We start from the raw sequence: 15,503 nt of genomic DNA, 5'->3' as shown, positions 1-15,503 counted from the left end.
CCACAGTCTGGAAATTATCATGGAACTTACTGATTGGCTCTTTTGGAACCTCCAAAATCACACTTTAATCACCTCTGAAAGTCCCACATTCTTTCCCTCTATCCTTCCTCCCTCTTTCCTACCAAAGAAACTCCAGCCAATTAGCTTTTTAATCCAATTAGCTTTTTAATCCAATGGCTCTTCAAGGATAAAGCCAGATCAGAAGTACCAGCTAGCAATATCTCACTCCTGGAGGCCCACACTTCTCATCCAACTTGTAGGTTTTCAGTCCTCAATTTCTGACCCTAGATTTTGTTTGATTTGCTTCAATTTAATGCACATTTCTATCTGAACACTTTAGGTGCTATAATGACTCACTAACCAGTAGTGTTCTAAAAGAGAGAACTGACTAAACCTACCACCAAGAAATGGAAATTCTTAAGTTTTCACTTTATTAACATATCAAGTTCTGGAATGTTTGAAAATCTTTTTGTGTAACATCTATGCAGTAAAGAAGATCCTTAAGAAGAAAATATCAAATATGAGACAGTGTGACATGTTTTGGGGGAACAAAGATTTTATGTTGTATTTAGAAAACTTTATATTGTTAATTGACCATCTAATATGAAAGCTTTTCAAAATCTTAAGTCAAAGACAATCTCTAATATATGTAATTATCTATCCGTATTTCATAGCAGAAATCATAATCATTTTAAATGTACATTAAAGAAAACAAATTTAATTAGTTGAATATATAGCAAACATTCAAACATTTCTAAATATCCTAACTGTTAACATTTTTGGAGTCATGAAGCTCCTTGATGAAAGTTATGGTCCTTATGCATATACATAAAATTATGAATAAAACTCTAGGTGGTCTCAGAGCTCTTAAGTCCTCCTTGAATCCTTAAAAGTCTGAAAGAAACCACTTAAATGTATATTACATGAGAAAAGTGAGTATTTTTAGAAAAATGTGGATGAATTATAAATTTACTAGAATCATATCAATATAGGACTATTTTCACAGGGGTTGGCCTAATATCTTCAGCAAAAAAGTTAAGTTGCAGTGGAAAGCAACTTATATCATAATGACCCTATGGAATCAGAAAGTATGAATATCTTTTAAAAAGCCTTTGAATAAAGTAGCTGAGTAGTCTTTGGAATTGTTCTCCAGGAATATGCCTCCTTAGTAGTACAGGTATATTGCTATCCTTATAGTGATATGTGGGATGACTTTTAAATTAAATTTTCTTACATTACTAATGTCTTCCTTCACATATAACCAGTTATCATTGTTTATAGCTCTCTGGAAAGCAGTTTTCTTGAGCCAGCAATAGTGAAGGGCCTGCCTAGAGGCCCAACTGAGTGAGCACTAGAATTGGAAAACATAGGTGATTATTCAGCTGGTTATCTAATTAATAGCAGAGCTCAAGGGAATAAAATACTGCTAGATTGCCTTCCCAAACTCACCTTTTATGTTATTAAAAGTATTTTGAAGTGTATTATTACGCCTACATCCATTAACATAAGAGAAATATTTGAATGGGGACTGCCGAATAAATAAACTAGTTTTGTAGATGAATTTTAAAATGATTTAATAAACAGAAGTCAGCCTTTTGTGGACAAATGTAAGTCACTTTATTTTTAAGGTGGTGTTCCAGAAGGCTTAAGTCAAGAGGAAGTATGTTTTCCTCAATGCTCACAGTTATACTTCTCACTCTCAATTCATTCATACTGAAAATGATGAGTAGTGACTGATGAGGCACAAACCAGCCAAACTCCCTTGGTTGTTATGGTTTGATATTGAAGTGTTTCACTGTATGCTTTGGTTCTTACTCATTTCCAGGAATCACTCTGCATGATGAACCTGTGGATTGGGCGGCTGCAGGTGATCATGTTAGTCTTACACTGGTTGGGATGGATATCATCAAAATCAAGTAAGTGAGAAAATAAGTGTAAGCAACGATTGTTTTGGATGAAGGGCCTCAAAACACATAAATGTTGCAATTCAGTGGCTCAAATGAAAGAATGACTATCATTTCTGAATTCTACTTGGCCAAAAATGGGCACTTGTGAAAGTATAAAAATTATAAGCAAAACTTATTTAAGGGCCTCCCTGGTGGCACAAAGGGTTAAGACGCAACCTGCGAAGCAATCCATAGCCATTGCTGCACGAATTCAATCCCTGGCCAGTGAGCTACCCACATGGCACAGCAGACCTCTCCTTACTTGCCCGCTGCTCCCCTCAGCAGTGTACTTCAGTCTGCCTATTCTGTTCCCCACTCTGTCTCTGGTGAATCCTCTCACCCTCCACACCTCTGGCCTGTATCCCAGTTCTTGTATGCATAAATAAATAAATCTTTAAAAAAACAAAAACAAAAAAACCCACCAAAACCTACTTAAAATTAAATTAATGCACATCAGTGCACATACTAACATGTTCTTTGAGTGAAAGCTATAATGTCTGAAAATGATAAAAGATTAATCATGGCATAAAGTCATGCTTTAACCAAGAAGGATATTTAGAAAAAAACCCTAATTTACTTAATTGTTTTATTTTGTAAGTGATTTTAGAGGGGTCTCTATTGGATATAAATTTATCTGCCAACTACCTTTTCTCTCTCTCTCTCTCTCTCTCTCTCTCTTTTGTTTACAGTGTTGGCTGCATATTTTGTGGCCCCAAAGAACCCATTAAAGCTTGCACTCGTTTCAGAGCCCGAATCCTCATCTTTAACATTGAAATTCCTATCACTAAAGGATTTCCTGTAAGTTTCAAAATGTTTATTGTTAATTGTTTTCATAAGTTAAAAATAACTGTATCCTAAAAAGTAATAACTTTCTTTGCAAGTGATGTGCTATAGTTATTTTGAACTAGCATCTTATTACTCTAACCCAGAAAAACATGACATTAGAATTTTTAAATCATTTTTATGTTATGCTTTTTTTTTTTTTTTTTACTTTGAGCCTTGATCTTGGGGATTTTTTTTTTTAAAGAGAGACAAGCTGATGATAATAATAAAATTCATCTAGGGAAAATGGTAGATCCTTTTTTGGTGTATTTCAAAGATTAAGTGACTAATCTTCCAATGGGTCTTTCTATTTTTGTTTTGTTTATATATATATATAAATATATATATATATGTATGTAATTTTTCTGATTTAAAAAGTAACACATTATAGAAAAATTTGCAAAGCACAGCAAGTATAAAGATACTAAGAATGTTCTATAATTACTCTATCATAGAGAACAACTCTTCCCATTTCAGTGTATTTTTATGTGTACATGTTATCCACCCTTTAGTATTAATGGATAAACTGTGTTTAAACACTGTATTCAGACCCTGCCTACTATGAGGTTGTCTTGCAGGTCAACTCTGGCCAGTATCATTTGAATATACACATTTGAATTCCTGTTTTATATATATTTTTTCAGATATTTGGGTTTATACTATTCTTTTATGATTTCTTGTTTTTGCCCTTAGCAAAAAAGCATATTCCCATTAGACTTTTTTTCTTAATCACTTATATACAGTTTCCACATGACAAAAAATGTTAATCAGTAGGATTGACTTGCCTTTGAAAATATAAACAGATGATTTTCACCACTTGATGCATCTTTAAAACAAAAGTAAGCCTGGGCCTCCCCGATGGCGCAGCGGTTGAGCGCTGGGTTGCGAAGCTGCCCGCAGCCTCTGCAGCACCAGTTCGATCCCCGGCCGCTGGGCGAGGGTCCTACATGGCGCACAGACCTCTCCTGCCGCCCACTGCTCCCCTCAGCAGTGTACTTCGTCAGTCTGTCTGTTCTGCTCCCTGCTCTGGCTCTGGTGAATTCTCTCACCCTCCCGCGATTCTGACTGTACCCAGTGCTTACATAAATAAATAAATGAATCTTAAAAAAAAAAAAAAAAAGTAAGCCAGTAAAAGTAATTGATCTGGAAACTTTTTTAAAGTTAGTGATGGTGTCACTTGTAATCAGGGAAATGCAAATCAAAACTACCATGAGATACCATTTTATACCAGTGAGAATGGCACATATTAAAAAAACTAGCAGCAACAAATGTTGGCGAGGGTGTGGAGAAAAAGGAACTCTTCTGCACTGCTGGTGGGAGTGCAAACTGGTCCAACCACTATGGAGAGCTGTGTGGTGATTTCTGGACCTACTAAACATAGAGCTTCCATATGATCCAGCAATTCCACTCCTAGGTATTTACCCAAAGGACACAGAAACATCCATTCCAAAGAACACCTGCACCCCTATGTTTATAGCAGCACTATTTACAATAGCTAAGCTTTGGAAGCAGCCCAAATGCCCAAAAATAGATGACTGGATCAAGAAGATGTGGTACATATATACCATGGAATATTACTCAGCATTCAAAAAAGATAAACACATGCAATTTGCAGCAACATGGATGGCGCTGGAAGGGATCATGCTCAGCAAAATAAGCCAAAAAGAAAAAGAAAAATACCGGATGGTCTCACTCATAGCAGGAATCTAGAAAACTTAAATAAGGGACCAGGAAAATGAATAACCATAAGAAAGTGAAAATCAAAATCAACAAAAACTATGAACCAGAGACACTTTTTGGGGGGTGAGGGGCGGGAGGGGAGGTATTGGGGTCAGAATGGGGGGGTTGCAATTGTATGGGGAATATAAAAATAAAATTTATTATTTAAAAAAATAAATAAAGTGCTTGCTTAGGAAAAAAAAAGTTAGTGATGGTGTTTTAGAGGTTAAGAACTTATTTATTTACTTCAATTCATTACATGTTTAAACACCTATATTTGAGATAATTGTAATACTTTGCTTATAATTCTTTGTAATTATTTCTACGTAATTTTGATCATTTAAAGTCATATTTGTAAGATGGTGTTTAAATACTTTAGTTTTAACAATTATTCCTTTCATATGCTAAGGAAGTAATAAAAACTATGCAAAAAATTGTTACAAATGAAAACGTTTAATTTTTAAGTTATCAAAATTTATGTATTGATAGGCAAAAAAGATAACTTAATTGCTATGAGCGAATGGCACTCATTCTTAGAAAGTAGTATGTCCTATGGGGAGAAGCTGGAGAGGTTGGTTACTGTGTACTTTTACTCATGCAGCAATCATTTTTGCCAGTGGAGAGATAGAGAGGTCAAGAAGTCAATAGTTACTCTGAATAGTAATACTGTCTTCCTGTCTACTGTAGTTTCTTAAATGTAAGTATGAATTGAAAGTTTTTCAGTGCTGTTTTATTGGATTCTACCAGCATACATTGATTCACAAATACCTGGTTGAAATTCTTTTCAGAAAAAAATAGTCACATTTTCCCTTTGGGGGAAAAAATAAACACCATAATTTGTTAAACTAAGAAAAGGCTTCCTAAGCAATTAAAATTTCACTATTTAGGAACTAATTCCTTAGCTCTGCATAGGTATATTTAAATTTTCCTTGGTTTAAATGGTAAATTCCATATATTATTGTTAACTAAATTCATGTATTTTTGCAATAAAATACTCATAACATGAAATATACCATTTTAATAAGTGTAAAGTTCAGTGGCATTAAGTTCTTATTGTTGTACAGTGATTAGTACCATATATCTCCAGAACTTTTTCATCTTTTCACACTGAAACTCTGAACCCATTAAACAGTTACTCCCCATCTCACTCCCCCCTCCCCCTGGCAACCACCATTCTACTTTCTTTATGAATTTGCCTACCAAGGACCTTCATATAAGTGGAATCATACATTATTTGGCCTTTTGTATTTGATTTATTTCACTTATAATGTTTTAGACCTTTATCCATGTTGTAGCATATATTAGAATTTCATTTCTTTTTAAGGCTGAATAATATTCCATTGTGTGTATATTCCACATTTTGTTTATAAATATGAAGTGGTATATCATTGTGGTTTTGATTTGCATTTCCCTGTATGATTTACAGATATATTTTCTTCCATTCTGTGGGTTTTCTCTTCTCTCTCGATAATATCCTTTGATGCACAAGTTTTTGATTTTGATGAAGGCCAATATATCAATTTTTCTTTTGTTGTCTATCTTAGGGTATCATATCCAAGAAATCATTACCAGATTCAATGTAAAGAATATTTTTTTCCTAAGAGTCTTAAGGTTTTAGTTCTTGTATTTAGTTCTTTGAACCATTTTGAGTTAAATTTTTAATATGGTATGAGGTAGAGCTTCATCTTCATTCCTTTGCCTGTAGATTGCACTTTCCCAGCACCCTTTGTTGAAAAGATCATATTTTCCCTATTGGATCACATTGGTACCCTTGTTGAAAACCAGTTAATCATGTATGTGTTTAATTTTTAAATGCAGGTTAAGGAAGTGTAAGGAAAATAATAATTTATTTTTGACAACTAATAGATTCTGTATTCTGTTACAGTTTATAAAACACTAGATAATTTGATCCCCATAGCACCATGTAGAGTCCCAACTTTTATCTGAAACTCTTCAAGCTAGTGTTTCAGGATTCAGAAATATTCACATTTGAGAAATGTGACATGATGCATGAATGTCATGGAAAACCCCTAACAGAGGGAGCAATACCCTGTGATCAAACATATTAATATGTCTGCACCACACCTTATAAATTCCCTCAACTCCAATCCCATTTTACTACTTAAATGGATTTATAACAGATTTAGAAAAAACTTAGGTTTTTACTCTTTTGGAGTTTTGAAATTGCAGGCAAAGAGATTGTGGACTTGTATTATTAGTATTGACCCCAATACTGTTAGAGACTGAGAGGTTGTAACTATCTGAATAATAAATGATTAAGCCAGGACTCAGCACTTTTCACTCTGAAATTCAACACTTTTTTTTTTCCTGTTACACTCCTGCATATTGCTTTAAGCTATAGATGACTTTGGTTGTATGCCACATGAATTAAAATGTTAAAAGATAGTGTACACTTACTTCCCACTTATTTGCATATGGATTTTTTTCTCTCATGTATTCAATAAGCATTTTGTTTGAACTGTGCTAAGCTATGGAGATAGAAAGGCAAATAAAATCTAACCCCATACTGCCACAACCCATTCTTCATCTACCCTGATTTTACCCTGGAACCCACATATAGCTCACAAAAGTTAAAAGTCTCTTAATTAGATTCATATGCCTCTGTTCTTTCAGATTTAGCAAGCCATAGAAACCAGTACCAGTTTCTTAGTCACACCCAAGCTGAGTGAAGGGAATCCTGCTTGTTTACCCAAGTTGCTTATTTCAAAAGAGCTATTTCTTAGATGTTTGGGCCTACATTTACCTTGGTGGTGTTTGATTCCTTAGTTCTTTGAATGCACTAGCATGTTTTTCACCACTTTGCTATGCAGTATTAAAGTTTTATTTCCCCTAAGAGTTGATTTCTAATACTTTTTGAATCTTTCCACTTCACAATGGCCAAATGCCATTGAAAAAGAAAACTAATTTGTCTTTGTGGAATGATGAAGATTCAATTGTTTCTTTTAAAACCCCCAAGTGACTGACTTTGTTCATGCATTTTAGGTGTTCTTTATTCCTTCATTCTCATATTCACTTCACATATATTTAGTGAGTGTCAACAAATGTCTGTCACTGGTATACCTACTTCCTTTTCTCACAGAGTTCATATTTGCAGTGGATGACAGCTGGCAATTACAATAAAAATTGTAATGTTATGTAGTAAGATTATATTGTAATGTTATGTACTAGATGTTATGTAGTAGGATTATGATAAATAGAAAGGTATCCAACTCAGACTAGAGGTTCAGGCTTCTTGTGGGAAGTGAATCTATACTGAGACCAGAGGTAGAACAGGATGAATAGGAGTTAGCCAAATAAAATGACAGGGATGGAAGAGTGTGTTCTAGCTAGAACATAATATGTGTAAATGACCTCGATGCATGTAGAGAATGAAAGCTCTCTCTCTGGAGCTTTAAATACAGAAGAGGATGGAGAAAGATGATGCTGGAGAGTTAAGCAAGAGTCAGATTGGGAAACCTTGGTGCCTTATAGTGGAATTAAAGTTTACATGTTCTTAAAAAGCAAGGACACCATTAAATATGTATTTTAGAAAATCAGTTTGGTAGACATATGAAGAATGGATTGTAAAGGGGCAAGAGTGGATGCAGAGACCAGCCAGGAGCCTGTGTTTTCTTTCAGATCAGATATAGTTGTCCTGGATTTATCTTTGTAAAAGTAGGGAAAGTATACAGAAATAGAGTATACATTAATAATTTTAGAAAGGTTTATCCATAGTCCCTCTTATATTTCTGTTTTATGAATGTGCCAATTGTTTTAACCAGGAGATTCCAGTGTGGAGAAGTCAGTATTTCTTCAAACAAACAGCATAAAATAGTGTTTACGTCCAATTCAGCTCTGCCACTTCCTGATTGCTTGTTTTTTCTACTCTACTCAAACTATAGACACATTGAACTTTATGTGCTTATTATTGAATGAAGATAGTCTTAACTCACTCCAGTGGACCTAAGCATAAAGTTCAGTTCTGATCATAGTCACATTTTTACTTAATCTTTTTGATATTAGATTTCTTTACATGTAGGACATAAAAATAATAAATATATACGTTCATGAGTTAACTGAACAATTTGCCTTGTGCTAGACACCTTTAAAAATATTACCTGATTTTCATCATTTTAGTGATAAGGAGCCTGAGATTCTTATAGTGATAAGAACCCCTGGTGGCCTAGGGGTTAAATGTCAGCACTGTTACCACTTTGTCCTGAATTCGATCCCAGACCAGGGAGCTAACCCACATACAGCTCAGCAGACCTCTCCTGTCTCGCTTGCTGCTCCCCTCAGCAGTGTACTTCAGTAAATCTGCCTGTTCTGCTCCCCATTCTGTCTCTGGTGAATCCTTTCACCTCCCCATATCTCTGGTCTACATTCCAGTTCTTCTATGCAAAAAAAAAAAAAAAAATCTGAGACTGGAGATGTTAGGGGGGAAAAGTTCTTAAAGAATTTAGTCCAAATCCTATAGCTCAAAAGCAGTAGAATCAGGATTTGAACTCAGATCTGACTTCAAAGGCTGTCTAAACTCCCTTATGTTTCATCTTCATTATCCAGCAATGAATACATTAATTACTACTGAATATGATGTAATTTCCCCTCCCTCTTATTTTTATGATGAAACAGTTCACATTTGTTGAACATCTATTATCCCAGGCACAGTGTCTGATCCTATTTAATTTTGTCACAACCCTGTAAGAGTGACATGTTACACTGAGGAAACTGAGGTATAGAAATATTCATGTAAAAGCAATGAAATTCAATTCCAGGTTCTTTCCCTGCTACTCCTTATAACAATAATTGTCCTAAATGACAAATTCTCTTAATCTTTACCACACCCCTAAGATGTTATTATTATTACTCTCTTCCTTTAAAGAGTTAAAAGCTGAGAGTAAAGTTATGACAGTACAGTTTATATAGTAAGTGATGGAATAGAAATCTGAGCTGCCTCCTGTGACCTTTCCCCTGGTAAGTTACTGAACAACCTGATAGAGTGGCGGGTGGGTTTCAGCAGGGAACCATGAGCCCGAAAGCCCCCCAGGCAGCAGTGCTGAGTTGAGTGTATTTAAATGTGAGTGTCAGAGATGTTGAAATTTTTTGCTCTAGGTGCTGTTACACTACCAAACTGTGAGTGAGCCTGCTGTCATCAAACGATTGATTAGTGTCTTAAACAAAAGCTCGGGAGAAGTCACAAAGAAAAAGCCTAAGTAAGTGTTTTAATGCATAAAAAATAACCACAGCAATTTAAGCAGATTCCTTGCAGATAAATTCATTTGTGTTGTATTTCTCTTTGTGGTTAAGTGAAATTTTTTTTAACTTGTTCCAGAAATAATTGTTTTCAAGTACAAATGCAAAAGCAAATATTAAACTCTTGTTTGGGTATGATTGCTTGATACAATTTCTGTTACATGTGGCTCTGTTACAGGGCAGGGAGAGGGGCACCCCAGACTCTGCAAACCTGCCTGCTCTAAATAGGTTCTGCCATCTGCCGCATCAACACAAAACATATGAGACTTTAATGGGAAGGAACTTTAATACAATTAGGAAACAATACAGGAAAGGCAAAGAATATAGTTTCTAAATCAAGCACCCAAAGTTACCCATCCCCTCATGGGTAAAAGTCCACCCAAGCAGGACTGGCCCAGAGCAAGGCCCCAAAGCCTGCCACAAGTCTAAAGCATCTTCCAGTGGGGACCCACAGAAAAGGATCAGAAACAATCAGACAAGTCTGGAGGGAAAAGAGCAACATCAAAATCAAGACAAAAACTGCCTTTGTCACCTCCCCACTGGTCTCTCACCCATATCTGTGTCACCCAGTCCACGACCAAAAGGCAAGTGCAGTTTCTTCACGTGTATCTCGGCTCCATGCGCCTCCTCCAGGTCTCCTTCTGGCTCTCCATCCTGCCTCTTTCCTTCCTCAGTCTCCTCTGCCGCTTCTTCTCTCCCTGCTCAGCTCCACCCTCCCTTGGGTGGGGGCAGGGAACCTGAAACCTCCCCCTTTCCTGGGGGCACCCTGTTACAATAGGAGGGGATATGAATTGTACGTAGACATTTTAAAAACTAGTTTGCTTAAAGACATTTTTAAAAAATAGTTTGCTTAAAGATGAATTTGAATTATGCCTAACCAGAGGTTAAAGATTCCACCTATTAACTTTCTTATCACCTCCTTAATAAGAATTTTATTTCCTTTGCTAAGAAAGCCCTGAAAGAAAATTCTCTATAAATTCTATAGTTTCTAGTTTTTCCCCCCACCCAGAAAGTACTTTCCTTCCTGCTGGAAGTCCACCTGGAGCCATAGTTGAGGTGATCACCCCCAATTTGGTCCCCCCTGATTATCATTAATCTAGACCTGGCTGTAGACAATTTCCCTTTGACTGGGACAAGACTGGGATTTTTCAAAGGAAGTGCTTCCTCAGAAACTTAAGTTTCTTATCCTAATTCAACTAAAGACTAGCCACAGTTTGGTTTGGCTGCTTCAGCTTTGGGGTTTTCCTTATTTCAACCCTATGGGGATTTCCATCCAAAAATCCCCTTTTTTCAGTACTTGGGTGTTCCTCCTCTTTGCACCTGTGTAAGAGGCCAGAGGTGGTTAGTGGGTTAATGGGTTTGCTGCAGGTGGAAGAGAGAATCTTCACACTGCTGTACACCCCTGCCTATTTCTCTCTTAGTCAGGAGGAAAGATTTGTTTAATCTCTCTCTTAAAGATGGTTCTTTATTTTCAACCTGAGTCTCCAGTTTCTAGCATGGGTGTCTGTCAGGATGTTCTGAGAAATATGACATGATTAGTACTTATATTTTTTGAGGACCACAGTTGTCTAGACTGTCATGAATGCTTTCATGTGCTTATATTCTCAGCAACTACTGAGCAGGTACTGTTATTCTCCCTTTTTGCAGATGAGAAAACTGAGATGTAGAGAGGTTGTATGTCATGTTCAGAGTCACAAAGCTAACAAGTGACAGAGCCAGTATTCTAGCCCAGTCACTTCATTCACACAAATTATACTTGTTTTGGCAGGACCTAGGTGGTTTGACCTGGACAATCGATTTGAAAAATTCTCAGTCTGATATTGGCTCATCATATCTAATCCTGAATTTCTCCTCTCTGCACCTGCTGCAAAATCCTAGCTCAGTGGTACTTGGTCTTAATATAGTCGTATGTTAGTTTTCACTTTTACTTTTTTGTAGCTTAGTCCTATTCTCTTATTAGATACCAGCACATTTCCACTTTTCCACATTGCCCATTCATAATGACCATTTGGCCTTTAACCTTCATTTCCACTACTACATCACAGAATTGATTGCTTTATATGGAGTGAAAATGAATAGTCTGGAAATTAAATTAAGCGCAATTACATGCTTCCTAAGAAATGGGTCTCTGGACTGAAATTGTCCCAAACTAGTGCTTAGAGACCTTTTTTTAGAAAGTTATTTGACTGACTGTCCCTGAACTAAATTTTCACAGGGGGAATTTATGATTGCTATCTTCTATCCTTCCAGAGCACTTCAAAAGTAACTTAGAGAATATTTTCAAAATGCCCTTTTCACTTTTACCTCTTTTAGTGTCTGGGTCCACACACAAGGATTTCTGCTGGTTTACTTATTTACATGAAACTGTTTACAATCAGCCTCATGCCCCATCCCCCTTATATGATGTTGTCCTGAACCCCTGTTAAAGAACTTCTGTTCCTCTCTGATAAAAGCACAGAGGAGGAAGGGAGATTTAGAGTAGTCTTCTGGCTCTAGTTGATTATCCTCTTTAATAATAACTTCCTAACTCACAATCCACAAATATGATCTTACTGGGGAAGACACAGGGCTTTGTGCTCTCTTTTAAAACACAAATTCCTCACTTTCCTTATTAGATAATTAACCTTTCAATTTCATGAGGGAATGACAGGGAAGGCCTTGGGAGAGGGGCCTTGAACATTTAGGGTCCATCCAGGGATAGAGTTGTATTGGAAACTTGGTAAACACATATATAATCTAGCTAATATTTCCTAAATCTAGAATCACTCTAATTTCTTTCAGCTAAACAGAAAAAAACAAAAGCAACTATTTTCATTTTAAGGAGATCCTTTTAAGTTTTTAACCGGCTAAATTCATTTATCTGTTGAATAGGAAATACTTATTTTTCAGGTTATTGCACTTTCTGCTATTGAATATCCATTTATTCTTTTTTTTTCCCTTTGGTAGGTTTTTGACTAAAGGCCAGAATGCATTGGTAGAGTTACAGACACAAAGACCAGTGGCCCTTGAGCTCTACAAAGACTTTAAAGAGCTGGGGAGATTTATGCTGCGTTACAGTGGATCCACGATAGCTGCCGGTGTGGTCACTGAGGTATCTTCGAGCACCTGACTGTGTGCCCACAGTTATGATGTCTTTTCTCTTTCTACCTTTTAATGATGATTACTAAGATTTTATGCTTAAAGGACAACACAGTTATGGTATTAGAAGACGATTTTATAATTCATAATAATGATGCAAAGAAAATGTTATGTCTTAGAACTTCTCATAGTGAAACTTCCAAACTGCCTTCATCAGTAATATTGCTCAAAACCTAAGGAAATCCTTTGAAAAATAAATCTGTAGGTATGTAATCCAATTTATGAGAATATAGACTTTAAAAATCAAATGAATTGGGGTTTATGGTTTTACTTCATAGAAGAGCCCTCATTCATTTTTTCTTTAAATTAACTAGCTCTCAGTGCACTTGAAATGATTCGTTCAAAATATTTACTTAACATATTGGTAATGTTTCTGAACCATACCTATTATATAATACAAGGTGTAGTTGAGTTTTAGAGAAAATGGTCAGAAATTAACAAAAATCAGTCATTTTATTTTTTTCTGTGCTATCATAATTAGTATAAATATTGTAGGTATCATATTTTTTAAGAGTTCTTACTCTTATTTTTCAGTGATTGTATTCTGTGTAAACTTACATTTAATTGGTTGTATACTTTAAACATAAGATTTTATCTTGCTTCCAATTCAGTTGATACATGCCTTGTGTAAAAGATTCTGGAGTTAAACTGCCCACATTTGTGTCACTGCTCCCGATTCCTAGCAGCACAAGTACATTTCTTCAGTTTGTTTATCTATGAAGATAGAATAATAGAATCTGCCTCCTAGACTAGCTTTGTGAAGTGAAATGATTTAACAAAGCCCTTGGCACATTAATTGGCATATATAAATTATGAGATAAATGTTATATCATCTTTGTGAGCAGCATCACATTAACCTCTCCAAACATTTTTTGGAGAGGTTATTCTAAAAATAAAATACAATTTTTTGTGGAATATAATGGAACGGTTATAGTAAATCTTAGAAATAGTAGAGTAGGGAAGAAAGTTGCAGGAAAAGGAAAAATAAGAGAAAAAAATACTATGAATAGGAGGAAAGTTGCAGGAAAAGGAAAAATGTTCAATTAGATTAATAATTATTTCACTGTTATTTTCCTTTTGTTATCTTATAATATGATTTATTAAATACAGCAAATATCTTTTTTATAGATTAAAGAATGATGGATCAGAATTTCAACTTGTTTCCAAATTCAATGAAATAGCTAAACTCTCTTTTTAAAGAATCCAGCTACTTTTTAAAGAATCCAGTTAAAGGAACAATGTGCAATTGATATTTTTTTTTACATGGAAGAGAAGATTAAAGTTATCATCAGCTGTGAAGAAGTATTAATGATCACTCCTGCAAAAATGTCAAGCTGCCAACTGGCAAAGAAAGGCTAATACTGCACTTTCAGTTAAAAACTCAGCTTTTCTTTTGAAATGTTAGTAAATGGATTTACTTCACTGAGATTTATAGAAAGTATCAGAAGTGTGTATTGGAGACATCGAATCACCATGAAATGAACTCTACTTTCAGCCAATCCACAAAATGTTTACAGTTTCTCCTTTGATTTTCAAACTATACTGCACACATTTTTAACAAAAAAAATTAAATTGAGTTGTTGAGGTAGTTAATATTGAACTGAGCAATTTTTTTAGTTAACTCAAAAGATTTGCTAAGTAGAAATATTTTGTGTTGATCAGAAGAATGTTCTTCCTCCGACAAATAAACTTTTGAAAGCTTAGTTTGGGATGGCAGAAACTGTTCCTTGGTCACCAAAATACTATTTAAAGGTGTAAAACCAACTAATAAAATGCCTTAGTTTGAGCATAACAGCAAAATGTGTTTTGTTTCTTGGATATTTATGAGATTCTCTGCCTCTATCACTAAATATGATGTGGGAATTCTTTTTCACCTAAGAGTTTCTTTCATTCATCTTTCTTGTGAATTCTTGCTTTTTTATACTAATAACAGATCAAATTTAAATATCATCTGTGTCTAACTATAACTTGGCTTTATTTTTCCCATCCTTACTTTCAAATGACTTGTACGATGACTTAATCTTGCATACCTTTTAGCTGTAAATCCATTGTAAGAGTCGTTTTTTCTTGAAAGTTTCAACAACAAATTCCAGAATTTATTTGTTTAATAAATGTTTGTTTAAGCTGCCTTCTGGACAAAAGTTGCTTTAGAGTACATTTTGCCCTTTGCTGTGCCATGGACTCTGATCTGATGGACTTTTGTGACATTTCTACTGAATTAAAGACTAACATCCATCTGGTGAAGTACGCGAATCACACACATGCTATTTGGTGAAGTGGTCTTAAGACTAACTCCACACACACAATACTTTGTTTACTAAGAAGTATTTGTGTAGTTGTCACTTCAGAATAAACTTGCAAAAGTGAGAGTTTTATTTATATACTAGCTAGGCATTGAAAAGATACACTTGATAGAAACTTGTTTTAAAATCACTTAGGAAAGACTAGCAGCGGCCCTGGCTTTGGATCAGTTTCCATTGAACAGCTCTGTTTCCACTGACACCTCTGTGTATTGCCTTCTCCAGTGCTGGTTTTGCCCTCAGACCACATACAGGACCCACTGGGCTTCCACACTTAGGTCATCAGACATTCTATCCAGGGCAAAAACAGGCTAAATAAACATGT

The 15,503-nt window shown here is 35.4% G+C and overlaps 1 protein-coding gene across 1 annotated transcript in view; it reads left to right on the top strand.

Annotated features, from left to right (window-relative positions):
- Positions 1–15,024, top strand: part of HBS1L (HBS1 like translational GTPase) — an 83,503-nt gene extending 68,479 nt beyond the window's left edge. The window contains exons 14-18 of the mRNA XM_037520432.2: positions 1,826–1,916; positions 2,636–2,744; positions 9,600–9,700; positions 12,687–12,831; positions 14,007–15,024. Coding sequence (XP_037376329.1) covers positions 1,826–1,916; positions 2,636–2,744; positions 9,600–9,700; positions 12,687–12,831; positions 14,007–14,018 — 458 coding nt within the window. The 3' untranslated portion in view covers positions 14,019–15,024. The remainder of the gene's footprint in view (positions 1–1,825; positions 1,917–2,635; positions 2,745–9,599; positions 9,701–12,686; positions 12,832–14,006) is intronic.
- Positions 15,025–15,503: the final 479 nt, after the last annotated feature.

The sequence above is a fragment of the Talpa occidentalis genome, unplaced genomic scaffold (assembly GCF_014898055.3).
Source record: "Talpa occidentalis isolate TD23 unplaced genomic scaffold, MPIMG_talOcc4v2.1 talOcc4.2, whole genome shotgun sequence".
In the NCBI taxonomy this organism is placed as follows: Eukaryota; Metazoa; Chordata; class Mammalia; order Eulipotyphla; family Talpidae; genus Talpa; species Talpa occidentalis.
Note: the sequence above shows the minus strand (reverse complement) of the source record. Positions and strands in the feature narration are given on the sequence as shown.